This window comes from Anser anser (assembly GCF_964211835.1).
Source record: "Anser anser genome assembly, chromosome: 27".
In the NCBI taxonomy this organism is placed as follows: Eukaryota; Metazoa; Chordata; class Aves; order Anseriformes; family Anatidae; genus Anser; species Anser anser.
The window spans coordinates 6,158,013-6,184,637 of NC_139748.1; the positions used below are offsets into that span (position 1 = coordinate 6,158,013).

The 26,625-nt window shown below is 65.8% G+C and overlaps 1 protein-coding gene across 6 annotated transcripts; it reads left to right on the top strand.

The window, feature by feature from the left end:
- The first annotated feature begins 555 nt into the window (after positions 1-555).
- On the top strand, positions 556-25,602 carry TEAD3 (TEA domain transcription factor 3). 6 transcript variants are annotated; one of them, XM_083812334.1, is made up of 14 exons: positions 556-802; positions 12,123-12,376; positions 15,680-15,744; positions 17,270-17,332; positions 17,463-17,525; positions 19,833-19,844; positions 20,140-20,277; positions 20,462-20,505; positions 20,611-20,672; positions 21,080-21,183; positions 21,326-21,499; positions 21,643-21,783; positions 22,056-22,208; positions 22,880-25,602. In XM_083812334.1, exons 2-14 carry the CDS (start codon positions 12,241-12,243, stop codon positions 22,991-22,993), a joined length of 1,269 nt encoding a protein of 422 aa, XP_083668460.1. In that variant the 5' UTR covers positions 556-802; positions 12,123-12,240; the 3' UTR covers positions 22,994-25,602. The 6 variants fall into 6 exon arrangements, with proteins under 6 accessions (XP_083668460.1, XP_083668458.1, XP_083668462.1 ...); XM_083812332.1 differs by having other exon boundaries at positions 557-802; positions 21,050-21,183; XM_083812333.1 differs by lacking the exon at positions 556-802 and adding an exon at positions 11,547-11,719 and having other exon boundaries at positions 21,050-21,183.
- The last annotated feature ends 1,023 nt before the right edge of the window (positions 25,603-26,625 follow it).

Genomic DNA, 26,625 nt, shown 5'->3' on the forward strand with positions numbered 1-26,625 from the left:
GGAGGGGTGAAGGTGTGCAGAGGATGATGAAGGTATGAGGAGGGTGATGAAGGTGTGCAGAGGATGATGAAGGCGTGCACCGGGCGATGCAGGTGTGCAGATGGAGGTGTGCGGAGCGGGATGAAGGCCTGCGGGAGGAGGATGAAGGTGCGCCCAGGAGGACGAGGAGGCACAGGGGGATGAAGGTGTGCGGGGTGGGCGACAAAAGCTGTGCTGAAGCCACGAAGGCGAGCGGGGATCCCCCGGCAGACGGGCGGGGGGGGGGGGGGGACAGGACGGGAGGAAGAGGAGGAAGAGGAGGTGGATGAAGGCTCCTAGAGGGCGCTGCCGGGGCTGGGGCCGGGCTGCCCTTTGCTCACAAACTCCCTGCGGAGGGGAACAAGCCCCGTTCCCCCCCATCCTCCCCTCTCCCCTCGGTGCCCCGACCCCCGGCGGGCCTCGCCGCTGCCTCCCCGAGGCCGGAGGCCGGGCGGGGAGGAAGGAGGAGGAGGAGGAGGAGGAGGAGAATGAAGGAGGAGGAGGAGGAGGAGGAGGGCAGAGGGTCGGCCCTGCCCCGCCGCCTCCTGATTGCCTCCCAACTTTCTGCTCCTCCCTTGCAGAAACTTTCCCGTCCCTGCGCCTGGCTCCGTGCGCGGACTCCGGGGCCAGCAGCGCTCCCGCAGCCCCGCCGCCCTCCCCCGGCCCGATCCCGGTCCCGATCCCGATCCCGGTCCCGGTCCCGGTCCCGGTCCTGATCCTGCTCCCGGTCCTGGTCCCGGTCCCGGCACCCGCGGCCGGCCCAGCCCTCCGAAGCACGGAGCAGGTAAGCGCCCCGGGCAAGGGCTCCCAGCCCCCTTCCTCCTCCTCCTCCTCCTCCTCCTCTTCCTCCCCCCGGCTGCACCGAGCCTTGGCAGCCCCGCGGGGTGCTGGAGGGGAGCTGGGGCGGGGGGGGCACGGCTCGGCTCGGCACGGCTCGGCTCGGGACGTGGGGCCCCGGCAGCCCCCGCTGCGCCCCCCTCATCCCACCCCGGGCCTCAGCCCCCGGGGCTGCTCCGTGCGCCCCCCCCCCGGCCCTGCCCCTCCTCACCCCCCCCCCCCCCGGGGCCCCCACTCAGCTCCGGGACCCCCGTTCAGCACCGGGACCCCCCCCCAACACTAACCAAGGCCACCCCAAAACCCTGCGGCCAGCCCTGCCTTGGGTGGCGGGGCTGTCCCCAGGGTGCCCCCACCCCAAACCCTCTCCGCTGCCTCATTTTATGCCCCCCCCCCAAAAAATTTTCCAGCTCCAGACCCCATCCAGGCCTGGCAGCGCTCGGCACCCCCCCTGGCCCCACTCAGCTTTTCCAGCCCGCGGTTCTACGCTCCTAAATTCGTAACACATTTATTTATCATTATACATATATACATTTTTTGTAATCCCCCTTGCGCCGCGCATCTCCGGGGCGCGGGCTGTAGGGTTACAAAGAGGCCTTGTGTGCGGTGCGGCCCCGTACGTCGGGGAGCGCGGACGCGCCGCGTTATATAAACGGCGGACGGCGTCGAGGCCGCGATGGCCACCCCGAGCCCCGGGCAGCCCGGCGGGGTCGCGGGGCCACATACGTGTCACGCTACATGCGTGTCACACGCATGGAGGGGATGACCACGCGCTGACTGTATGCTAAACACTTTGTGCCTCGTCATATGGGCGCATTGCTAACGAGTCAGCAATTAGATGTATAATTTTCAGCAGTGTGTCATCTTTATTATTATTATTATTTTATTTTTACACCCTCCTCGGTTGTGTTGTTTTTTTTTTTTTTGGTGTTTGTTTTTTTTTTTCCCCCTCGTATCCCCTCCGAGGAAAAATAACGCCCAGCCCGGCAGTGCCGCCCGCCTCCGCCCCCCGAAACCGGGCTGTGGGCAACACGTTCGGCCCAAAGTGTCTGGAGGGGGGGGGGGGGAAAAGGGGAGAAAAAAAAAAAAAGACATTTTTGGGGAGAAACCAGCTGGGAACGACAGCAGCTGCTCTGCTGGAGCAGCGGGCGCCCTGCGGCCCCCGGTCTCCGTTGGCTGGTTGGCAAAGGACGAGGGGAAGGTTTGGGGATTTTTTGGCTCTTTGCGGGGGGCCGGGGCGAGCCGGGCCAGGCGACCGTCCCACCGTCGAAGTGATAATCTCCTGTGTCAGGCGCGCCGGGGTATTTTTGGGCTCCGGCGTCCTCTCTCCTCCTATCGCTTTACCCCGCGCGGGTACGTGCGCGCCGTGAGTCAGGGCTTTGGCGCTGCCCGGGGGGCCCCGGCGCCCCCCCTGCGGTTTTGGGGTGCTGCTGGGGGACGGCCGGGCTGCGGTGGCGAAGCGAATTGGGGGGCGAAGCGAATTGTGATCCCCACCCCGAGCGCCGTGGGCACTTTGGTGGCCCCAAAGCTCTTCCCGGCACCTGGGTTTTGGGGTGGTTCTTGGGGCGGTTTCGCCGTGGGGTGGGAGGAGAAGGTTGGGGGGAGCCCCCCCCAAGGTCACCAGGGGGTGGCGGGGCTGGGACCCTGCTTGCAGGCAGGTGTTGGCCACAGTGTCCCCGTCACTTCCCCGCTGGAGGGGACAGGCACGAGCGTCCCGTGGGGAGAAAGCGCTGGATTTGGCCCCCGTTTGGGTCTGCAGCAGGGATTCGCCCTCCCCGGGCTCCCCGCCGGTGACAGCGGGGACAGGGCTGCTGGTGGGGACGGGGTGCGCGGCCACCCCTTCCTGGGTGACACGGGGGGACCTCGGGCACGGCTCAGGGCCACGCTCATCCCCGTGGTGGGCGCGCGGCTGGCACGGCACCGGCTCTTCCAACCAAAATAACCCTTTGCGAGCGGCCAGGCTCGAGCCGCGTTGCGTAACGGCGCCCGGGCGCTTCGGGCGCCTCGAGGACCCTCGGCCGGGAGCGAGGGGTCTGCTCGGCTCAGCCGCGGCCTTTCGGGGCACATCCAAACCCTCCCGCCACCGTATCCCGGCCCTGCCTCGCCAAACCCCTTCCGAACCCATCATAAAAGGGACTCGCTAGCGTTTCCCATGACACACGGGCACTATTTGTCACGATACCGGAAACGGCATCTTCTTTAATCGCCGTTTAACCCCCTGCTCGCCACCGGCAGGAGGGTGCCGGGGCCGTGGCCAAAGGGCAGGAGCGTTACCCGGCGGTGCGCGCGCACGGGGCGCAGCGGTGCTCTCGGGAGGTGGGGGTGGCCGTGGCAATCAGCTGTAATTAATGCGTTAAAAAATCGAGTAACCGCGCTGCTCCCGTCAAACGCACCCAGTTGAGGCCGGCGTAAGGTGAGCTCAGGGCTGCTGGGGCGGGGAGAAATGCTGGGCTGTTTTGGGGGGAAAAATGGGGGTTTGTGCCTTACTGCCTTTTCTTCCTTCGGTGGGAGTGGGGATAGAGGTGAATGTCGGGGAATGGGCTGCGAAACCCTCCCCGAAACCCTTCCCAAAGTTTCGTGGCAAGAGCTCTTTGTGGGCTTGGCACCCCTATGGCCATACAAACGACAGGCAGGACAGATGCTATCCAAAAAGTTGCCATCTCCAGGGGCTTTTCTCTCTTTTAACAAAACTTTGACAACAGTTGTAAGGCTGGAAGGGGTTTGTGGGGCTGCACGGAATGGCCCCGTTGTCAGCACCGCTGTTGGTAAATAGGGTTTGGGGGGGAAGCTTTTATCCCAGGGTTTTTCTGCCACCAGCATCCGAGGCGGTGTTTGGGGTCGGCGCCCGGATCAGGCGCGTCGGGAGCGTGCCGGAGTCGCGGCCGGCCGAGCCCAGGCACCTGTGTTGTGGTTGGGGCAGGCACCTGAAGTGTGTGGGCGTTCGCTGTTGCCACCGTCACGTGTCGTCTTATGAAATGTTTTTTTCGGACGGAGGGAGGGAGGGAAGGTAATGATGGGGTGAGCAGTTGGGGCTGTGCCCCGCGCCGGCCTGCAGCGGGCACGCGGCGATATCGCGCGGGTTCGGACAGGTCGCTGGGGCTCCCCGGGCCGTGGTTTTACCCCTCCGGGAAATGGGAGCAGCGGCTCCCGCGTGCTGAGAGGCGGCCTTTGGGTGTCGGACCGTCAGTCGTGCACCCGGAGCAGAGGGTGAGGGTGGGCGAGGTGCTGGGCGCGAGCGTGGCCCCGTGTAGGGCGTTGTAGGGTGTTGTGAGGAGTGCGAATAGCTGAGCCTGGTGGAGGGGACAGGCCACGAGCCCCGCTGCCCCGTCCCCTTGCCCTGTGCTGACTCGAGCGGCAGGATCCTGTAGGCAAAGTGTTTGGAGAAACGTGGATGCCCATGGAGCATGTCCCCCCCGGTGGTGCAGACATGGATGGAGCCCATCCCCTCACCGGCTCGTGATCGGATGCACTGCTCCGATGTCCCCGGTGTTGTCCCTGCACCGTACTGGGACCAGCACGGCCCCGTGGCCGCCCCCGCAGCGGGCGCTGGGTGCGTCCTGCAAAGCACCGGGCCCCGGCTGGCTGAAGCCAACCCGCTGCTAATCCTCAGCCATCCTCTTACGAGCCCGAGGCGAAGAAGGTGACTTCAGCGCGCGATGGCTGCAGCTCGCCCTGTAATGTTTGCTCGCCGGGGGCCGGTGAGCGAGGTGCGAGCGGTGGAGAGCGCTGGCTCTTCCCCTGCGCCCTCGCTGCCGGGAGAACGGACGCGACGCGGAGCTGGCAGCTCGCTCCCCTTGTCTCGGGGCTGGGGGACGGGACGGGACAGCAGGGCTGGATCTAATTTTAGGCGCTGGGCAGAGCCTCGCGGGAAGTGCCGGGCAGCGGGGACGTCTTGCGCCGCGATGCCCGCGAGCAACCTCGGCGGAGAGCGGCTGCCGGGAGGACCCCGGGTGGCCCTGCGCTGCCAGCCCGGCTTCGCCCCTTGGGCACGAGCTGCTGGAGAGGCCGTGGGTCCGGGGGCAGTGCTCCTGCTCATCTGGGACCCGCCGAGCCCTGGCAGCTCCGTGCCTCAGTTTCCCTGTGGCGAGGCGGGAGGAGGCAGGAGGGCTGGCCAGGCTCGGGGCTCCTCGCCTGGGAGCGCCAAGCCTTATTATTTCCCCACGACTGTCTCCTCCTCACTCCTCATAAAATTAGATCCAGCTGTTCACAATAGCCACTAACTTCTCTCCGGAAGATGTTCAAAGTTTACAGACGCGGCGTGCGTGGAGGATGGGCTGCCGTTCCCATGCCAGCTCCCTCGCCCGCCCTCCCCCAGCGCCTGCCAGCTCCTGCCTTCCCCAGGCGGAGGCAACGCGGCGGCGCCCGCACGCAGCCGCACGAGCCCCCGCGCGAAGCAAGCCTTGTGTGTTCCACTACCAGGAGGACCCGGGTGCTTCGTGGACCCCGTTGCAAAGCGAAGCTCCTGGGCAAGGCCCCGTTTTCTCCCCACGAGGTGTCTCGCCTGCCGGAGCAGCCCCATGCGCTCGGCAGAGCGCCGGCACGCGAGCTGGGCAGGGCGCACGCTTGGTGCACGCTTTTGGTGCTCACCAACGCCTGTGCTCAGCTTTGGCGCGAGTTTGGGCTCTGGCTGCCATGCAGCGTGGCTGGCGTGCCCCGTTGTAGCCTCGCCTGGGTGGCATCGCGGAGGGTCGGGGTCCTGCTCCGACGTCTGTGCGTCGGCGCGCTGGGGGCTGAGCGCGCTGCGCCGGGCTCCCCGGAGCCAGTTCCCCATTTGGGCCAACGCTCCTTTCTGGAGCTCCTTCTTTTTACTAATAATACCGCCTTCGTGTATTTTTAGCAACTTTCCTCCCCAAGGATTCCAGAGCAATTTTACAATCTGCAGGAGCGGGAGTTGCTTTGCCCATTTTCAGCGCCGAGAGGCTGCCGCTGGGGCACTGGGAGCCCCATGGCAGCCCCGTGGCTGCTGGTGGGGGTTTGGGCCCGGGGGGCCCAGGCAGCGTCGAGAGGTGCTGGGGAGAGGGCGGTGTGCTGCCACGGGTGTGCAGGAGGATGCTTTGTTTGCCCAGTTTGTTTACTGGCAAGCAGCAAGCAGTAAAATGATGCTAACCCCGAATATTTGGGAATAAATCGCCAGCGCAGCCCGCGCCACGCAGTGCGTGCTGCTAACGCAGCTTCTGCGTGGCCTCGGCTTGCGTCGGCTCTCCCAAGCTAAATAAACTCGCTTCGGGAGGGCAGGGAAACGTGCCTCCTCGCAGGGCGACAACAACCCAGCGACATTTCTGCGTCACGTTTTGCCCCAGACGCGGGCAGCCGGAGCCATCTCCGCCGGGACAGGAGCACCGGGGGCCTGATGGCACCAACCCTCGGGTTCGGGGCAGGAAAGGCTGCAAAAATAGCCGTGGCCTTGCAGGCTTCCCCCCATGTGCTTTTTTTTTTTTAGGGGAGGGGGGAGGGGATTGGCTCTTGACGCCCCCCCTTGCTGTGAACCCCTGGCACCTCGCTCGGTGGGGCAGCGTGGTGCCGCTCGCCCCCGGCTGCGGGCGCCCCGGGCTCCGGCGGTGCCGGCGCAGGCAGCGGGCGCAGCTGCTCCCGGGCAGGGTTGGGTTTCGCGGGGGCGGAGGCGGCCGGGGCCGGGGGTGGGTGTGAAATCCACTGCAGCCTTCCTCCTCCTCCTCTTCCTCCTCCTCGCCTGGCAGCCGCCGGCCCCAGGAAGACGTTCGCCCCTGCTGCGGTGGCCGGGCAATGGGGTCGGCAGCACCCCAGAACTGCTCCGTGGAGGTGTTTCTCCTCCCACAGGAGCATGGCCGCGGGTTCGTAGGGTCCCCGAGACGTCTGTCCCACCCAGACATAGGGACACCATCCCTGCCCTGGCTCCTGCGGCTCTCCCTTGTCCATGGTGGGGTTTGGTTTCCCCTTAACGGTGAGCTGGGGGGGTCCCCGGGGACCCAACGTGCAGTTGGTCCTGGGATGGGAATATTTTGGTGCAGGAGCGAAGCGAATTTGAGCACGTTTGGGGGCTGCGCCACGCTGCTGGCCGTGCCCCTGGGCCACCCAGTGCTGGGGGGGGGGGTCACGGGGTGGCCGTCACGGTGGCCCGTCCACAGCAGGCAGCCTCCAACCCTGTTGTTTCCCTCCAGCTCGTTTCATAACACAGAGAGCAATTAATGCCGTAAAAGCTTTCTATTTATGCGCTGCTGGGTGAAACGCCCCGGCTGGGCAGGGCGGGAGGTAATTGGGCCAGGGAGGGAAGCCGGGGTAAGGTGTCCGTCCGTCTGTCCCCTGCCCCGACGTCCCGGCCCCAAGAGCCTTGAGCAAAACCAGCCTCTGGGTCCTCCAGCAGCCGAAAACCAGCTCTGCCGGGGCCCGAGGAAGAGGAGGAGATGGAGGGGTTTGTTCGCACACCCGCTTGCGCCGTTAGGAGGGAGCACCTCGCCCGGTGGGGCTGGGAGTGCCCGGGGCTTTGCTCGCCTCCTGTCCCTCCTCCGTGTCCTAATTTTCTAGGGCCAAATCACTCGGGTTTCCCCCAGCGTTTGCCTCCCACTCCGGGACCGGGCGCTGAGCATCCCTCGGCCTGGCGCCGCTGGGCGCGAAGCGGCCGCGAGGTTTCGGGGCTGGGGTCGGGGAGCAGCGGGCAGCCCCCCGTGCCCCCCGGCAGCGCCGCGGACCCCGGTGGGACGCTGCCACGTGGCCTCCTGCGGTTTCCCCGCTCCGATTGCTTCCTGAGCCGCCCGCCAAGCCGGAAGGGACAGGAAGCGATAGAGGAAAGGAAATTAGTCAGGCCGTCCCGCGGGGAGAACCGGGGCCTCGGCCGCCTCCCCGGCTCACAGCCCGTGCCGGGGGAGGCTGGCCAGGGTCTCGGTGTCCCCTGGGGGACGAGGCGGCCCCGCGGTGACCGGTGAAGCCCCCGGTGGGAGGGGGCAGGCGGCCGTCCTCCCCCAGCAGGGGAATTCCTCAGCACGGCCCCGGAGCCGCTCGGAAGAGGAGCGAGGGGAAGGCAAAGCTCCGCCGTGCCCCCAGTGGGTTCTGGCAGGGCGCGGGGTGGTCCCCGAGGGAGCTGGGGACCCCCAGCTCCTGCAGAGGGGCAGGTCTGCTTCTTGGCTGGTGCCAAAAACAAACCTGCTGTAGGGTCATGCCCGGGCTTGGTGCACGGCACGGGGTCACGGGCAGACTGGGAAGCATCTTCCTGGGCGCGTCGTGGCCTTGCTGGGGTCCCCCCCCAGGTAGGGCCATGTCACGGGGGGGGGGGTGGCAGAGGTGGCAGCGGGGTCACGAGGAGCACAGTAGGAACGATCTCGGGGTGCCTACAAACTGCGTCCTCCCGCCAGCCCCCCCGGCCTGCTCCTGCGGTGTGTGGGGCCGCCCGCAAGGCTCCGCTTCGGGGTTTATTCGCTCGGGGTCTTGCAGAGCCGGTGCAACGGGGCGGCCCCTCTCGGCACCCCCAGCGTCCTCCTCGGGGCACGGTGCACTGATCCCGCCCCAGTTTCAGAGCGGGGCCAAGCCGGGACAGGTTGCACAGCCCGAGGCTAGGGGGGCCGGGGGGCTGGATGCTCAGCACGGGGGCGCGGGTGCCTCCTCCGTGCCCCCGACGGCGGTGGCCCCGTGTTGGTGTCATCCCCCCTTTCCCGTCCCCCAGCGGGGCGGCGGTGCCGGAGCGGTTGCTTGTGCAGGTGAGAGGCTGCGCCCGGCCCCGCCGCCTGCCCGGGCTTGTTGCTGAACTTTTATCCTTTCGCCATGGGGTCCGGGCAGGGGGGGGCCGGCAGGGCTGGCTCGCCTCGGGGCCCCCGTGCGGGAAGGCAGGCGGGGAGCGGGGTGGCGGCCGGACCCCTCTTTTTGCCGGTTCTGCTCACCCCCATCCCTAAATGTCCCCAACCCCTGGGGGTCCTGGTGCTGCTCCCCATGGGGTCAGGGAAGCCCTGGGTAAAGCGGGGAGCTGCTGTGCCCCGTGCCGTGCCCCCGGGCAGGCTGTGCTCCAGTGTGTCCCCCCCCCGGGGAAGGGGGTGCTGGCACCGGTGGCCGTGCCGTGCGTCCCCGGTGGGTCAGGGGGGATGCGATGGCAAAAGCCACCTGCACCCCGATTCGCAAAGGGGCAGAGAGCGGCGGCCCGGAGGTCGCAGCCAGGGTGGGGGCGATGCTGCCACCCGCAGTGGGGCCACCCTGGTGCCACCAGGAGGGCAGGGACAGCTGGGGCAAGCGAGGAGCGAGGCGTTGGCCCCGTGGCGTCACGCTGGTCAACACGGGACGGCTCCTGCCTCTGGCCAGGCTCGGCGGGGTGACGGGTGGCTCGGCGATGCGGGTGATGGGACGTGGCTCCTCTGCTTGGGGCAGACCCCAGTTCTTGGCTTTCCACCCCGTACGGCACGGGGTTGGGGTGACGCACGGCGTGCAGGATGGGGCAGTGCTTTTGGGACCCGGCACGCTGGGGAGGAGGGCACGCGGCGTCCCCCAGCTCGGTGGCACTGCTGGGGACGAGGTGCCACCCCACACCTGGGGGCTCTGAGCAGCACCGTCCCCATCCCCACAGCCCCTGTCGCATCTGGCTCTGCTGGTCCCGGCCCTGCTGTGCCCTATAGCGCCCTGCTCCTCACCTGGGCCCCACGCCGCATCCACACCGCTCCCTTCCCCTGACCCGAGCATCTCCTCCCTCCCTGGCCAAAGCAGGCTTTCGCAGGGGTTTCTCGTAGCCTTTCCGGGCTCCCCAGCCCCGAGCGGCTCCCTGCAGCCCCCCACCACCCTGGCCAGCCTTGAGCCGCAGCGGGGCCGAACTCGGGGCAAGCGCCCGGCCCGTGGGAACGCCGCCTCCATCTCCCGGCGTAACCTTGGCCTCGTCGGGAGATAAGGGCAGGCGCTGCTCCGGCCGCATCCTCCCCTGCACCCATCCCGCTCCCCCTTCTCGGGGACCCCACGGGTGCGCTCCCCTTCGCCCTTGCTGGCCAGCACCCTTGGGGGCGGGACGTGGCGCCCCACAAAAGCTGCCTGCGGGGCTTTGCCCTCCGGCCTCGCACCCGCGCGGGGCAGCGAGCATCCCCGCCAGGGGGGTCCCCGCGCCCCGGGGAAGGGGGCTCCATCGCTGGCCTGGGGAGAAGCCGGAGGGCAGGAGGCGATGATAACGAGTTTTCTGGCAGGTCCGGTCCCCTCCCTGCCCGGATCAGGTCGGGCAGGCCGGTACCTCGGTCCAGCCGTGCTGGTTTCCTAATTGCTCCTCTTGTTGCTGTTTTGTAAGGCTGGGTGGAGCGCTGCGCTCGGCCCGCGCCCCTTACGTCAAAGCTGTGACTTGCCTGCACCCTCCCTCCAGGAAATAAAATTTCTTGGCCTGGCAAAAAGCAGGTTCGGTGGAGGAGGAGGAGGAGGAGGAGGAGGAGGAGGAGGAGGAGGAGGAGGAGGAGCTGCTTCCTCGCACCTTGGCCGGGGCCCCGGCTTCGCCCTCCCTCCTCTCCAGGGCCCTGTTTTTCCCCTGCTTCCCTGAAAAAGGGATTTCCCTGCTGGGGAGGGGAGGGGGGGAGGCAGTGGGGTGGGAGGGATTTGGGGGGGCTGGGGGGGGCGGAAGCCCTTGGGAAGGGGACGGTGTGTGCGGCGGGCAGGGGCCAGCACCCCCCTGTGAGCGACACATGGGGACGGTGGCCGTGGCACTTGTCACTTGGCTTGCAGCGGTGCCGCCGGCCCTATGGCTCCCTGTGACCGCATGGGGGGGAGATCTGGGGGGCCCTGTGAGGCCCCCCCACGCCCATTCCTGGGCCTTTCCCCTGGGGGGCTCAGCTGAGCCCAGCCCCATGGGGCTGCGGCCTCCCCAGCTGCTGGGGGGGCATCTCGAGGCTGGGGGCTCCTGGGCTGCCGCAAGGCAGCTGGGGGTTATCGGGGTGCCATGGGGCTGGGGGGGGTCCCAGACTGCTGCAGGGGGGGTGTTATGTTAGTGGGGGGGGGGGTCTCAGGCCCCTGCAGGGCTGTGGGCTTGTGATACTGTGGGGTTTTCAGGCTGAGGAGTGGGGATTCGCAGCCCCCACCAGCACCCGCTGCGATCCCACTGCACGCATGGGGTGGGCACGGGGTTGGGGGGGGGGGGCTCATCCCTATGTGTGCCCCCCCCCCCCAGCTCTCCCTCTCCCATCCCCTTTCGCCCCGCTGGTTTTCCAAAGCCCCCCCCCCCCGCCTTGGCCCGCCGGGCTCCCGGGGCTGCACCGAGGGGGGCACGGGGGGCGATGGGGGCCGTCCGGCACCGCTGCCGCCATCCCTCCCCGGGCTCGCTGGCTCCATCCTACAAATCCAGTTCTCCTTATTTGGCCACACTGCTCGGCAAGAGGGGGAGCGCCCGAGCGGGGGGGGGGGAGGACGGGGAAGGGGGGCGGGGGGGGGGGAGCGAGCAGGGGCGGGTGGCGGGGACCAGAGGGGGCTGACATCACACCGAGGGTGGCGTTTGGGCTTGGGGGCGCGGGGGGGGGGGAGAAAGAAAGAAAGGAAAAAAAAAATTATTTTTTTATTTAAAAAAAAAAAAAAAGCACAACCCCAACCGCACAACACAAACCAGCCTCGCGGCGCGCTCGAGCCAGCGGGTTGCTGCAGTTCCTTTAAAAGGAGATGTCTGCGCTGGAGACCTTTGCACACTCCCAGCCCGTCCGGGAAGCGCGGCACGGGGAGACACCTCTTGCTCCCCACCGAACGTGTTATTGCAAAACCCCGCTCGGGAGCCGGCCCGGAGCGGGGGGGTGAGGGCTCCCCGGCAGCCTCCGCAGCATCCTCGGGGCGCGGGACGCTGCGGAGAGGTGCCCCGGTGGCAGGGGTCGGGCTGCCGGAGGGGTCCGGCCTCCTGGTTCCTATTAACGTGGCTCAAAACAGCCTGGTGAAGCCCGTGGAATCGCTGCCCTGCCTTCAGCGGGTGCGACGGAGCGGGGTGTTTAGGGGCTGGAGAGCCCCGGGGTGCTGGCACGGGGTTGGGGTTTGTAGGGTTGCTGCTGTCCCGTCCCGAGGTGGCACCGTGTGCCCAAGCGCCTCGTGCAGACGGCGCGCCGTCCGGGCTGCTCCCTCCCCAAATTTTATTCGGGGTGCTTGCCCGGTGGCTCAGCCCCGCTGGGATTTGGGGTGCTCATGGTGCAGCCGCGCGCTCGGGGCACGCCGGTTGGCATCGCGTGCTCGGCACCGGGGTGCGCTCCCAGCTCCCCGGGCGCAAGCGGGGAGCGAGCCGGCAGCGGGGCCGTGCGTGGGACCACGCTGCCACCCGCACCTCCAGCACCCGGGAGCAGGGGTAGCAGGGTCTGACGGGCGTCCCTCTGTCCCCGCAGGTTGTCGCGTGTCCGTGGGGGCTCGGGGTCGGAGCCCAGAGCAGCCAGCACCATAGCGTCCAACAGCTGGAACGCCAGCGGCAGCCCCGGGGAGGGGCGGGAAGATGGCCAGGACGGCATGGACAAGAGTCTGGACAATGATGCCGAGGGGGTGTGGAGTCCGGACATCGAGCAGAGCTTCCAGGAGGCGCTGGCGATCTACCCCCCCTGCGGCCGGCGGAAAATCATCCTCTCGGATGAGGGCAAGATGTACGGTGAGTAGGGGGGGTGGGGGAGGACAGGACGGGACCCGGCGGCACAGGCACCGCGCCGGGGTTGGAGTTACAAACCGGGGCTGAAGCAAAGCCTCCTGCCCCAAAACCACGTCTGGGGAGCTCCCCCGACCCCGAAAGCACCTCCCCAGGCTGCTGGGAGCAGGGGCGGGCGGCGGTGACCCGTGTCCCCTTGGCGGTGCCGGGCCCGTCCCCTCCCTGCGCGCCGGCCCTCCCTCCCGCGCCCTCCCTCTCTCGGCCGTGCCGGACCGACAGGTTTGGTGGAGCCGAAGCCGTCAGGCAGGGAGCGGGCACGGCTCCCTCCCGCGCCCCTCCGCACCGCTCCCCAAACCCTCCCCGACCGCAGCCCGGCGGCGGGGAGCACCCCGAAAGAAGCGTGGCCGGGGTCACCGGCCCGCCCCGGGCCCCCGCTTCTGGTTTCGGTGCCACCGGTTGCGAAATGGGGTCGGGCGGGTGCAGCTGGGATTTGCTGGGGTCCCCCCCCCAAACGCCTCTGTCCTGGCGGCAGGGAGGATGAGGATGATGTGTGCAGGGGGGGGGGGCGCGTGGTGCCACCGAGGAGGAAGGTGCCACGGTGTCCGAGGTAGGGGTTCCTCCTCCTCCTCCCGTGCTGTCACCCCCAGGGCCGGTGACCTCGGTGCCATCCCCACGGCACCGGTGCCTCCACCCCTGACCTCCAACCCCAAGCCACCGGCGACACCGCCGTCACCCACCCACGGCAGAGAGGGACAGGCGGATCTGGGGGGGGCCGTGTGCCACGCCGCCGTGCCCGGGACACGCCGCAGGCGCCCCCGTCCCCGCGCCACCCGTCCCGTGCCACCCCGTTTGCCGGGACCCCCCCCCACCCCCGGCCGGGGCTGGCGGCCGAGGGGAGCGCAGGGCTTCCCGCGCGGGCGCATTTTTTGGATTTCTCCAGGAATAGCTGAAGTGCCGCCGGGAGCCTGGCCCCGCGCAGCACGCCCGGGCGCAGACCGGTTTTTCCAGCCTTTTGGAGACATCTGGCAGCTGCTTAAAGAGGCAGCGGCCCCCGCCGCCTTTCATCCCCCCCCCAGAGCCCTCCGCTGCGCCCAAACGCCTCCCCACCTCCTCCCGGGGCTGCGCAGGGGCTGGGGACCCCCGGGGGGGCCGAGCTGGGCCCTCGTGGGGCGCGTCAGGGGGCCCTTCTCTTGCAGGCGATGGTGGGGGGAGAAAGCAGGGTCCGACCCGAATCGGGGCTGGCAAAACCCCAAAACCCCGAGGAGGGCGCCGGGGTTATTTTTGGGGCTGCACATCCCCTCGCGAAGCGCCCGGCTGGCAGCGGTGTTTCGGGGAGCCCCTCGGCAGCACCCGAAGCGCTTGGAGCCGGAGATGGGTGGCTTCACCCTGCGCCCAGCACCCTATATCCGGGCCGTCCCGGTGGGTGCCAGCGGAGCCGGAGCGAGCGACGCACGCGTGCCCCGGGAGCAGGTGGGAGCCGCGGGGCCGGGCCGGGCACGCTGCTCGCGCCGCTCGCTCGTCGGCCGCCGGCGTGTCCCACTGGGTTATTTTTAACAGGGCCGTCCAACTGGTTCACGTGGTGGTGTCAGGGGAGAGGAATTCGGGGAATGTGGTAATTTGGAGGAGGACGTGCCCTCGCCGAGGGAATGGCACGGCCCCGGGGTGAATCACGGGGGACTGGGGACGGCGGCCGTGGGCACCCGGATGGGTGCTGCAGGGTGCAGCCGGCCCCGGGTGGTGCCGGGATGCGGGGTGAGGCGGGATGGGTGCGGGGAGAGGTGTGGGGAGATGCCCGGTGCTGGGCGCGGGGTGCTGCCCCGCTCGGGTGCGTAATCGCAGCCGGGTGTAATTTCCCTTATTTATTTCCAAAGGGCTGAGCACGGGGACGGGACTCGGCAGCGGGGAGACGCCGAGGTGCTCGGGGAAGGCGTACCCGTCCTCCGGCACCGCATCTCCCCGCAGCCAGGGCCGGGCAGCGCCCCACTCCCGGCCGTCACGTCACCCTGGCACCCTTGGGTGCTGACCAGGGCAAGGCAGGGCTGGGCGCGGGGTGCCCAGGGCGGGCGCGGGGCCGTGGCTCCATCCACGCCGAGGTTTCGGCAAGCGAGAGCGAGCTGTGGCAGCAAGCCCAGGTCGTTCATTAGGAGCCGCTGGCTAATTAAAAGGCGGCCCAAACAGTGATATTCGCGCCGCGGCTGGGTGACAACACGCCAGGGCACCTTGGTGCTTTGGGGCTGCTGCGGGGTGGCACCGGGGCACCCGTGGGTACCGCGAGGGGACAGGACGGAACGAGGGGACACCTCGCCGGCTGCATACGGTGTGCCCACATTGCCAGGGGACCCACGGTGGCCCCGGCCACCCCCCATACACCCGCTGCGGGCACCCCGAGGCGCAGCCGTCCCCGCAGCACCTGGCCCTGTCGCTCCCCCTGCGCCCCCCCCCCCCCCCACCTCGGAGCGCCCAGTTGCTGCGGGGCTGGGAGGGGACGCCCGGGGTGGGGGTTATTTTTTATTTATTTATTTATTTATTTTAAAGAGAGTTTTTTTTTTTTTTTTTTTTAAAGTCGAAACCCGCTCCAAGGGCATTTCGACAAGTTCCAACCACGACCATCTGGTCCATTAAAATAAATCTGGCGTGCCTGCCCGCCCCCGTGCGCGGGGGGCGAGGCGGCGGGGGGGACGGGGACGGGGCTGGGAGAAGAAAGCTCCCAGCTGCTCTGACGTTTGAACGTAGATTGGCCACAGCTGGCCCGTAAAATGTGGCGCAAAAGCACTTCTGCTTCGAATTAAGCCCAGGACATTAGGAAATACTGGTGGAAAGGCCAGCATGGCTCGCGAGCGCTCGCGGGGGGAAGCGGGGCGCCGGGGGGGGGACCCCAGGACCCCCGTGGGAAGGGCTGCGGGAGGGGGGTTGGCTGGCTCCCCCGCTGCAGTTGGGTTTTTGGGGGGTCTGTGGCCACCGGTGTTGGGGGGCACAGCGGTGGGGGGGGGTCCCTGGTGGCTGCCACCCCCTGCCGAGCCCCCCAGTCCCTGCCCCACGGTGCTGCCGGGCCCTGAGGGTAGGGGCCAAAAGAGGGGGGTCCCCGTGCTTCGGCTGGGGGCCGGCCACCCCAATGTCCCCTCGGGGCCACCCCGGTGTCCCTTGGGGCCAGACAGCCGTCGTGGCAGCGCCATCTCCCGGCAGAGCCTCCCTCGTTAAGGACCGGTGCCATCGGGTCCCCTGGGGCTGTCCCCTTGTCCCCCGAAGTCCCCTTGTCCCCCGCTGTCCCCTGCTGTCCCCCCGCGCTGACGGCTGCGCTCCCCCCGGCAGGTCGCAACGAACTGATCGCCCGCTACATCAAGCTGCGGACGGGGAAGACACGGACGAGGAAGCAGGTGAGGCCGTGGCTCTGCTTTTCTTTTGGGGTGGGGGATCGGGAGGGGGGTGCCCGGTGAGCCCGGCGGGGTCCGGCTGTGCTGTGCGTCCTGCGCGGCCCTTCCCGGGGGCGCCGTCCTCGCCTCCTCCTCCTCCTCCTCCTGCTCCTCGTGCTGGTTCGGTTTCGTGCTCTCCGTAAGGGAGCTGCAGCTCCATCGCAGCAGCGTGTGCGTCCGTCGGCGTGCGCCTCCTGCTTCTTTTCCACCTGGATCCAGAGACCGGCCCCACTTTTGCGTGCCCCTTGTGGCACACCCTGCGGGGACGGCACCCCCAAAATCCCGGGGCTGAGACCATGCTGTCCCCATCGCAGCCAGGGGACAGGCTGTGCCGCGCCGGTCTCGGGCAGCCCGGGGTAATGCAGAGCTCGCTGCCCTGATCCCACGCAGGCAGGGATGCCAGTGGGATGGGGGGATGCTGTGGTCCCCCCCCTTTAGCTGCATGGCACCGCAGTCCTCCAACCAATGCGTCTGCTCGTAACGCACCTGGTGGCTCGTCACTGCCCACCGGGGCCGTGCCGTGTGTCCTGGTGGGCTCAGTGGCTTTCCCCGAGGGGACACTGGGGAGCAGGAGATCTCCCACACAAGGGGGATGGATGGGCTTGGGGTGTTTTGGGGTCACTCGTGCTGGGACCGCCCCATGCCACCGTCCCCATATGGGATGGACATACCTGCACCCCAGGTGCCGCAGGGAAAAACTCCTCCAGGACTGCTGCTGGAAGGAGAGCGACCCAGGTCCGGCCACGGTCCTTACGTCCTCTGTTCTCTTGTTTCACCTGGACCCCCCTCCATGGGGGGAAGGATGGAGCACAGGGCGAAATTGATGCTCTGGGCCATGCACACGTGCCCAGGCGCAGAGGACAGTGCATACGGTGGTGGCGTCCCCTCCTGGGCCTTGGGCAGCCTGCTGTGAGAGGGAGCGTGCCAAAAGGAGCCCTGGTGCCGGCGGGCACAGAGCTGGGGCTGTGCCACGCACCCCAGGGGGCGGCTGTCTGCAGCTCAGCCCCTTTGTCTGGATCCCGCACACTCGTAGGGCTCTGGACAAAACAAATTTCTCCTCGCCTTTCCCACCTGGAGCCCTGGGGACCGGCCTCTCCGTGCCACGTCCCCCTCGGGGACACTGAAGCGCCCTACGGGGGGCACCCAGCGAGCATCCTCGGGGCTGTCTGCAAGGGAAGCCCCTGCACTCACAACCGGGGGGGGGGCTGTCTTTTCGGGACCCCCCCCAGCAGACCACAGGCTTCGTTCCGAGCAGCACCGGCGTCATCCAGCGCAGCGTCCCACGGTCCCCCCGGTTCTTCCTCCCTCTCTAGCTCGCCCCGCCGCAGGAGCATCGGCACCTCCAGGAGCACCCGGGGGCGCCTCGGCAGCCCCGCGCCCGCCCCTTTGCCGCGCGTCCTTTCCCCCTGGGACGGCGGCGGCAGCCATTTCAGGGACATGTCTTCACGCTCTCTGTGTTTTCCTTTCCGAACGGCGTGGCGGGCCCTAGGTGTCCAGCCACATACAGGTTCTAGCTCGGAAGAAGGTGCGGGAGTACCAGGTTGGCATCAAGGTACGTTGGCGCCCGTGCCCAGGTGTTCCCGGCGGTGTCTCTCTGAGCATGGGCAGCCCCTCTCCTTCCTCTTCTTTTCCTCTGGTTGACGGCTCTGCTGTTCCCCTCTCCTTCTGCTCTCTCTCTGCAGGTCTCTAGCCACTTGCAGGTTCTTGCCCGGCGGAAATCTCGGGAGATTCAGTCCAAGCTGAAGGTACGCGCCCGCTTCCCCGCCTGGCCGCTGACCACTAACGCTCTCCGCTCTCTGGTGTGCTGCTTTCTCTCCTTTTGATGGCTTTTTTTTTTTTCTTCCCCCCTCCCTTCGCTCCTGGAACCCGATGGTTTTGTAGCGGCATCGCTTTGGGGTGCCCCGAGGGATGTGCAGCTGGAAGGGCCGGTCGAGGTGGCCGGAGCCCTTTTCTCTCCCCCAGAGCAACGAATTCTGGGGGGCAAACCCCTCTTTTTGCCCAGGCCAGGACCCAGCCACGTGGAAGGGGAGGATTAAACCCTCCCCGGCGATGCACAAGCGCTGCCCTCCTCCTTTGGGCCAGCCAGGCTTCTCCCAGGAGGAAAAGGACGCAGCCCAGCGCAGCCAGCACAGTAAAGCAAAATTGAAATGGGACCCCCGAAGCCGGGCTGGTCACAAGCGTGGTCCCCCCGGGATCGTGCCAGGGGATGTCCCATGCCAGGGGATCGCAGAAGCAGCGATGTCCCCAGGTCCCTGCAGGCTGCCAGCCTGGGGCTCACGCCGCAGCACGTGCCGAGGTGCGGGTGCGCTGCCCCCCCCGGGTGGTCCCGGGGCAGCCTCGTGGTTCCAGGGGCCAAGGGAGCTGAGCGAGGAAAAAACTGGATCGCCCGCTCCTCTGGTTGGCTTTTCTTTCCTTCCTTCCTTCTAACTGGAGCCCGACTAACCTTTCCGTAACCGTTTCCACCGTTCTTCGTGGTGGTGGTGGGGAGGGTGGGGACGGCGGGTGGGAGGTGGGGACGGCTGGCGCGGGCAGGATCGGGGCCGTGCCCCAAGGACGGAGCCCTTCTGGGGTTGGACCCCATCCTGGTGTACACGGTGCGAAGTGGGGGACAGCGTGGTCCCCATGGTACGACCGCCCCCCTTGGGGACATCCCCTTTGCACAGCCTGGGATGCTCCGGATTTAATCCCTGCACCGTTAAACCGGGGAGCATCTCCCCCCTGCCAGTCCCCGGGCCAGATCCAGGAGAGATTTTCCTCCTTTCACCTTCCAGAAGATTTGGGGGCCTGAAAGCTTTCGGCACCAAGCCCACAGGGTTCGCTTCCAGCACCTCCGGGCAAGGCTCGCTCAGTCCCCAAAGCGCTGCCACCTTTTTGGGACAGATCACCTCTTGCAGGGGGGGCTGGCAGCAGGGGACATGTCCCGAGCTTACCCTGGTGTTTTGTCCCCTGAGGGTTCGAGGACCGCCAGGTTGTGCCCTCCGAAAGTGCTGGGCAGGTTGTGGCAGACCCCGGTGCCAGGAGGGCCCCAAACCCCGGCTGTTTGCTGGGAGAAGCCAGGAGAGGGCACCCCAAACTCCTCGGGGCAGCTCCTCGGGGCTCGTTTGTCAAAACCGGTCCCCAAGAGGGGCTGCCGGGGAGATGGGCCAGCAGGGTTAGCAAAAGCAGAAGCCTTTGCAACGAATAATAATAATAAAAAAAAGGCTTTTCTTGCTGCACAACACACAACGAGGGGGTGCAGAAGCAGCAGAGAGGCTCCGGGGGCTGCTCTGGCTGCAGGCAGCCTGGGGGGGGATAACCAGGGAGCGAGGGCACGAAGCGATGGGGATGGAAAACATCCATACTCAGAGGCAGTTCCTGGGCTGGACAAGCCTCTCGTCGTCCCCCCCCCCCAGCTGTCGCACCGTAGAATTGAAGCTCCCCCCCCCCCGAGCAGTTTCTATTTTTTAAGGCGCAGCCACGTGCCTGGGGGTTGCGAGCGCGGCCGGCGTGTGCCTGCACGCACAACGCTCGCGCCCTGCCAGCGAACGCTATCGATCTCGCATCCGCAGCCCTGCCGGGCCCCAGGTGAAAATAAATCACCCGGTGCGGTGGCCCCGACGGCTCCGTGAGCCCGGAGAAGGGGGGGGGAGCAAAGGCTGCGCCCGCGGGACCCGCACGCAGCTGGGCGAGCAGCCCCGGGCAGCACCGCGGTGCCCTCAGCTCCTGCTCTACGGTGCAAAAGGAATTAAAAAAAGGGAAAAAAAAGGGTTCCGTTAAGGATTTATTTTTTTTTTTGAGGTTTGGGGTGCGCAGGCTGTTGGGAAGCCCGCAAAGTTGCGGGTCTGGCTCGCTGCGCGCAGTGGCCGTGCTGAGCCCCCAAAATAAGGGGGCTCGGGCACCCCGGTCCCGGCAGGGCCAAGCTGCAGGCGTCGGTGTCCCCCCTCCAAAAAGTTGGGTCAGGGGGGGTTCTGTCCCCAGCCCAGGCTGCGGTGACAATTTGGGGGGGGGGGTACACAACTCAGGGGGTGCACGTGCAGGCTCTAACCATTTCTTTTCCTTTCTTTTGTGGACAGGCCATGAACTTGGTAAGTTGAGCTTGTGCTGTTTGCCTTGCCTTTATCGCCCCGCTGCCTTGTGCCCCCCCCCTTGCTACACCCTTGGTGCCCCCGGGGGAGTGGGGACGACTTTGGGACCTGGCGGGTCCCGTGCAGGGGGGACACGTGCGAGATAATAGCATTAATTAATGTGGCTATATTTTTTTGGGGGGGTCACATTCACCCCTGTTCCCTTGCTTTGCAAACCCTGCTTGGGGAGGGGGGGGTCCCAGCCTGCCTGGGGCTCCGTGTCACCCCCATCTCCCTTCTGTCCCCCCCCCCCCAGGACCAGGTCTCGAAGGATAAGGCTCTGCAGAGCATGGCTTCCATGTCCTCCGCGCAGATCGTGTCGGCCAGCGTCCTGCAGAACAAGCTCAGCCCCCCCCCTCCTCTTCCTCAGGCCGTCTTCTCTGCTGCCCCCAGGGTGAGGAAGGCTCCGGGGACCCCAGGCTGAGGGGGGGGGGGGGGCGGATCAGACCCCATGTACGGACTGGTTCGGGGGGGGTCCACCAGGCTCCTGGGGGCTCTGGGGGCTCGGTGCGGTTTGCAGCAGGGACTTGGGGGGGGGTCAGAAGCCGCTGACTGTGTTCCCTCTGCTGTTCCCCCAGTTTTGGAGTGGGCCAATCCCAGGACAGCCTGGACCCTCTCAGGAGTAAGTAGGAGCCCCCACGCCGGGCAGCCCCCCCCCCCCCGCACCTTGGCAAAAGGGCCGGAGGGACCCGGCCTCGTTACGCTAACGACCTGCTTCGTTTTGCAGCATTAAACCGTTTGCACAACCAGCTTACCCCATCCAGCCACCCATGCCTCCATCACTAGCCAGTAAGTGCCGTCCTCGCGACGCTTCGCACCCCAAAACGGCGCCGGGGCCGCCCTCTCCCAGCTTTTTGTCCTCTCCCCGGTGCCACCCCCCCCCACCCCCCCCCAGGGTCCCCATCCCGGCCCCGCAGGGGTGAAAACCTGGGGTTTAAACCCACCCAACCCCCCCCCCCCGGTGACGGGGACCCCAGCCACGTCCCCACTTACTCCATCCTGCGGGGGTGCAAATCAGCGTCCCCATGGGGCCATCCCTGGAGATTTTGGAGGGTGGGGGGCACGGCGAGGGAAGCAGCACCCCTGCAGCTCAGGGTGGGGGGCTCGCCCCAGCTGACGCTGACCCCCCCGCCCCGTGCTCCGGGCCCCCCCCCCCCCCCCCCCAGGTTACGAGCCCTTGGCTCCGCTCCCACCAGCCGCCTCGGCCGTGCCGGTCTGGCAGGACCGCACCATCGCCTCCGCCAAGCTCCGGCTCCTCGAGTACTCCGCCTTCATGGAGGTGCCACGGGACGCCGAAACGGTAACGGTGCCCCCCCCTATGTGCCCCCCCAAGGCCACCCAAAGGGCTCGCTCGGCCGGCTGGGGCCTGGCGGTGCCCGTCCTTGGTGGCGCCTCGCTTTGGGCTGACCCCCCCCCCCGTTTATTTTTTTGTCCCCCTACAGTACAGCAAACACCTCTTCGTGCACATCGGCCAGACGAACCCCTCGTACAGCGACCCGCTGCTGGAGGCCGTGGACATCCGCCAGATCTACGACAAGTTCCCCGAGAAGAAAGGCGGCCTCAAGGAGCTCTACGAGCGCGGCCCCCAGAACTCCTTCTTCCTCGTCAAGTTTTGGGTACGATCCGGTTTTCAAGTCTGGCTACGGGGCTCCGCCTGCCTTCAGGAGCTGGCGAGCGTCCCGAGCGGCTCCCGAAAGCCGATGTCCCCGTCCCCGAGGGAGCGCTGGCTCCTGACAGCTCCCTGCTTGCTTCCCCCCAGGCGGATCTGAACAGCACCATCCAGGACGGGCCGGGGACTTTCTACGGTGTGAGCAGCCAGTACAGCAGCGCAGAGAACATGACCATCACGGTCTCCACCAAGGTGTGCTCCTTCGGGAAGCAGGTCGTGGAGAAGGTGGAGGTGAGTTCCCTGCAGGGAAGGGACGGGGTGGGAATGGGGTCCCCGCTGCGGGTCCTGGCTCAGGATGGGGATGGGACGGGTAAACCCCCCGAACCGGGTGTAGGACACGAGGGTACCAGCCCGGGCTGTGGTTCTTTCATCCCCGGGCCATGAGGACCATCCCGGGCCATCCCTGGGACATCCCCACGATGTTCCTGTTGGCCGCTGCCCGCATCTCCCCAGTTTTGGCCCCCGCTGCCCCTCCCCTGCTGACGCCCCGGCTGTCCCCGCAGACGGAGTACGCGCGGCTGGAGAACGGCCGGTTCGTCTACCGCATCCACCGGTCCCCCATGTGCGAGTACATGATCAACTTCATCCACAAACTCAAGCACCTCCCGGAGAAGTACATGATGAACAGCGTCCTGGAGAATTTCACCATCCTGCAGGTACCTGCCCGCATCCCCCTCGTGTGCGCTCGGATCAAACCAGGGGTCCCCGGCCCCGGGGCGCTTTGTATTCACCGCACAAATGCAGCAGCTGGGCTGGAGGCCGTGCAATGCCTCCCCTGAATAATGGGTACCAAAATTTCCGTGGTGTAATTCAAGCAGCTGGGCTTGAGCCCGTGCAACCTCCCGAAGAACGGGAAGCAAATTTTTGGTGGTGCAATGAAAGCAGCAGTGCCTGGGGTTGTGCGTCCCCAACCCACCCGAACTACAGGCAGCAAATCTGCACGGTGCAAATCGAGTTGCCTGTGCCCGAGGCCGTGTCTCCCCCCTCCAAACTGCAGGGAGCAAATCCTGATGGTGTAAATGATGTAAAAAGTGGCTGGGACCAAGCCCACGCGCTCACCCTCCTAAATAAGGGGTAGCAAAATTGTGGGTGGTGCAAATAAAGCGGGTGGTGCAAATAAAGCGGGTGGTGCAAATAAAGCGGTTGTGCCTGGTTCTGTGCAGCCCCCTGAGGAACAGAGAGCAAATTTGGTGTGAATTTGGTGCAAACGAAGTGGCTGCGGCTGAACCTGTGCAATCCCCCCTGCACAAAAGCACCCACCCCCTGCCTAAAATCACCCCCCCACCATCACGGCTCTCTCCTGACTGCGCTCTGTGCTTTGCCGCAGGTTGTTACGAACAGGGATACCCAGGAAACCTTGCTCTGCATAGCCTTTGTTTTCGAGGTCTCCACCAGCGAGCACGGCGCCCAGCACCACGTGTACAAGTTGGTGAAGGACTAGGGGCCCTCTGGGACGGCGGGGGCACGAGGGGCGCGGGGAGGGGGATGCCGTGCAGAATCGCCGCCCGTGCCCCCCGGCCTCGTGAGAAGTCATTTGAAGAGAGAAGGAGGAGGAGGAGGAGGAAGAAAAACAATAGCCAAAAAAAAGACTGACTTGCGATCGCAGATGTTTTCTACTTAGGAACAGTTCCTTTTTTTTTTTTTAATAAATAAAAAAAAAAAAAAAGAAGAATGAGAAAGGAACCGTAGGGAGAAAGGAGCCCGTGTCCGGCGCTGGAAGGGGACAGACCAGCCCTCGGTGGTGCCGACGAAGGTCAGGACCGCGCCGTGCCGCCGCCAGCACCGCGCGGGACGTCGGAGCGGAGGACGATCCCCTGATCCCGAGCGGGCAGGAGGAGCACGGTGGCTCGGCCAGGACGCGGTGTCACCAGCCCCTCGGCATCGTCCCCAGGGCAGTGGCAGCGGCGTGGCTGCGGCGTGGCAGAGCCCGGCGCTGGGGGTGGCGGCGGGGACGTGGGGACGTCCCTGCAAGGCCAGGGCAGGAGTGCCGAGGTGGGAGCAGGTAGGAGCAGGGCAGGAGAGGGGCTGCGGAGTGGGGGTGCTGCTGCTGCATCCCAGGAACTGGCACCCTTGGGTGCCTTAAAAAGGAGGGACAGGAGAAGCTGCGTCTCGGGTCCCTCACCCCAAGAAGGGTGCTCCTCGTCCGAGCCCGTCCGGCGGCGTTGGAGTGGGAGGGCATCGACGATGCAAAGCAATTTTTTATGGCTCATTTTTTTCCTTTTTTTTTTTTTTTTAATTAAAGTGCTTTTTAATACTTTTTAAAAAGACACCGTGCTTGGAATCAGGATTTGTCCCTCCTGTGCCGCTCCACGGGGCTGGGGACCTGTTCCCTGCCTGTCCCCGGTGCCGGTGGCCGGAGGAGGTGGCGGAGCCGAGCTCGCTGGGTCGGAGCCGTACGGCAAAATTACGTGGCTCGGGCAGGCACGGGGAAGGCTCGGGGTCACCACACTCACGTGGGGTCCCTGCAGAGTGCAGCCAGGTTCATGCGTGGCACTGGGAGCCCCGGGCTGTGTTTGCGCTTTCAGGGATTACGCTTGGGGGCTTTGCCAGTGCCAAGCACCCCCGGTGTAGCTTGCCGAGGTGTGACGAGGACGGTGCAGTGGATTTGCCTGATTTACTTTGCATATGTAAATTTACCGTCTTTTTTTTTTTTTTTTGCCTGTTTTCTGTGTTGACAATTCTGGTGTCGGCTTTTCCCCGGCAGCCGCGTCCCGCAGAGAGCGGCCGGGTGTTGGCTTGGGCAGGGAGGAGCGCGCGGTGCAGAGCTGTGAGCAGGCAGAGGTCGGGGCAGAGGGGACAGAGCGGGGACAGAGGACACGAGGGACACGGGACTGGGTATTTTTGCGGCATTTTTGGGGCTGCAGCCCCAAAATAACCCAAGGCAACGTGCCCAGTCCTGCGGCGGCGGCTGCAAGAGCATCCCCAGGAAGGATGCAGAGCGGCAGAGGTGGCGCGGAGCAGGGCGGCAGGGGACAGGGACCCCAAGGGGGGGATAATTTGGCCCTGGCCCTGGTGCCGGAGGGGGGAGCGAAGGCAGCGGGAGGTGCAGAGCCAGGTGCTGCGGGATGGCAGGAGGGAATTTGGGATGCGGGAGCAGGGGCTGGGGAGCCGGGTGGGGGTGTCGGGGTGCGACGGCGCCGGGCGCGGAGGGGCAGGAACAGCGCAGAGAGCTCAGGAATCGGCCTTGCAGCCACGCGGGGACGGCGCCACGTGTCCCCCGAGGCGCGGGGACTTCGACCTCGCCGCCGGGAGAAGCCACCCCCAAGCCCGTGTCCTGATCGAAGGAAAAAAAAAAAATAATAAAGGGGGGGGGGAAATGGGGAAAGCCACAGGCCCCCCCCCCATATCCCAGGGCTGCGCCGCCCAGCTGCGTTCTCATATGTAGCATGTTTGTTTGTTGTTTCCTGGTTTTTGTCTGTGTTTTTTTTTTTCTTCTTCTTCTCCTCCTTTCCTTTCCTTTCTCACCGATCTAAAACTCTGGGAATTAAAGCTCCAAACCTCCCCGCCGCCACACGCACGCCTGCCCTGCCTCTGCGCCCCCCCCCCACCCCAGGGGACGAAGCTCTTGGTTAACTGGACCGGTTTGTGCCTCCCTCCTTCCCTCCGGCCCCCCCCCAGCCCACGCACACGCGGACGCCCACGCAGGCCCCCGGCCCCGGGTGGGATTCAGCCACGACCCCAGAGCCACTTTTCTCGCCCCCCCCCCTTCCCCAAAAACCCCTCCATTCTCCTCCAGTGTATTTATGAATTTCACATGAAGTACTGTTTTATTTTTTTAAAAGACTTTGTAAAGCTTACCAGGGTTACGATCACCATTTTTAGAGCTGTGTCAGTCCACAATGTTAAAAAAAAAAAAAAATCCATTTTTTTTTATGTATTATATTTTTTGTGTATTTTTTTTTTTAATCCAGCTGTGATGGGTTGTATCATATATTTGTTGTGTTTACTGTATCTGTCCAACTTCAGAGAGAGGAGACTGTGGAGCTCCAAGAAAACTACAGTCTGCTGAGAAAAAAACCATTAAAATTATTTGTTCATGGGTTGGCTCAAGCGGTTCTGAAGTTCCTGGTTTTTGGGTTTGGGGTGGTTTTTTTGGGGGGGGTGATCGGTGTTTTTTGTTTTTATTTTTTGTTTGTTTCCCATTTCTTGTGTTTTGCTCTGGCAGCAGGGGTATGAGGGGTGGGTGGCAGCCCCCGCTCCGGGCTCTGGGGCACATCCTACAGGTTTTGGCTGTGGTTTGCAGCGCTGGCCGTGGGTTTGCTTGGTGGGATGGGTGCCTGCTGGGTTTGCCATGGGTTTGCTTGGTTCGATGGGTGCCTGTTGGGTTTGCCATGGGTTTGCTTGGTTCAATGGGTGCCTGTTGGGTTTGCCATGGGTTTGCTTGGTGGGATGGGTGCCTGCTGGGTTTGCCATGGGTTTGCTTGGTCCGATGGGTGCCTGTTGGGTTTGCCATGGGTTTGCTTGGTTCAATGGGTGCCTGTTGGGTTTGCCATGGGTTTGCTTGGTTCGATGGGTGCCTGCCGGGTTTGCCATGGGTTTGCTTGGTTCAATGGGTGCCTGTTGGGTTTGCCATGGGTTTGCTTGGTTCTTTGGGTGCCTGCCGGGTTTGCCATGGGTTTGCTCGGTTCTTTGGGTGCCTGCCGGGTTTGCCATGGGTTTGCTTGGTTCTTTGGGTGCCTGCCGGGTTTGCCATGGGTTTGCTCGGTTCTTTGGGTGCCTGCCGGCTTTGCCATGGGTTTGCTTGGTTCTTTGGGTGCCTGCCGGGTTTGCCATGGGTTTGCTCGGTTGTTTGGGTGCTTTCTGGGTTTGCCTTCCCTTACAGCCACCACTTCCCTGCCTCACCCCCCCAGATCGAGGACAAGGGGAGCCCAAATCCCCCGCTGGGGGTCACAGACCCGTATTTTGGTATATATCGGGCACAGATCAGGCGCTGGGGGGGCTGAGCCCAACGCTCCCAGTACGAACTCCTTCCTTACTAAAGCCTTACTAAAGCCCTTCCCGCAGCCCCTCGGCTACGTGCTACACCCAGCCCCACAACGAGGGGGCCCGGGGGGCTGCCCTTTAAGGCCGAGC

Coding starts and splice junctions, on each gene's coding strand:
- TEAD3 (XM_083812332.1), top strand. CDS start 12,241: ATGGACAAGAGTCTGGACAATGATGCCGAGGGGGTGTGGAGTCCGGAC. Junction 12,377..15,679: donor GGATGAGGGCAAGATGTACG/GTGAGTAGGGGG, acceptor TCCCCCCGGCAG/GTCGCAACGAACTGATCGCC. Junction 17,333..17,462: donor AGTACCAGGTTGGCATCAAG/GTACGTTGGCGC, acceptor CTCTCTCTGCAG/GTCTCTAGCCACTTGCAGGT.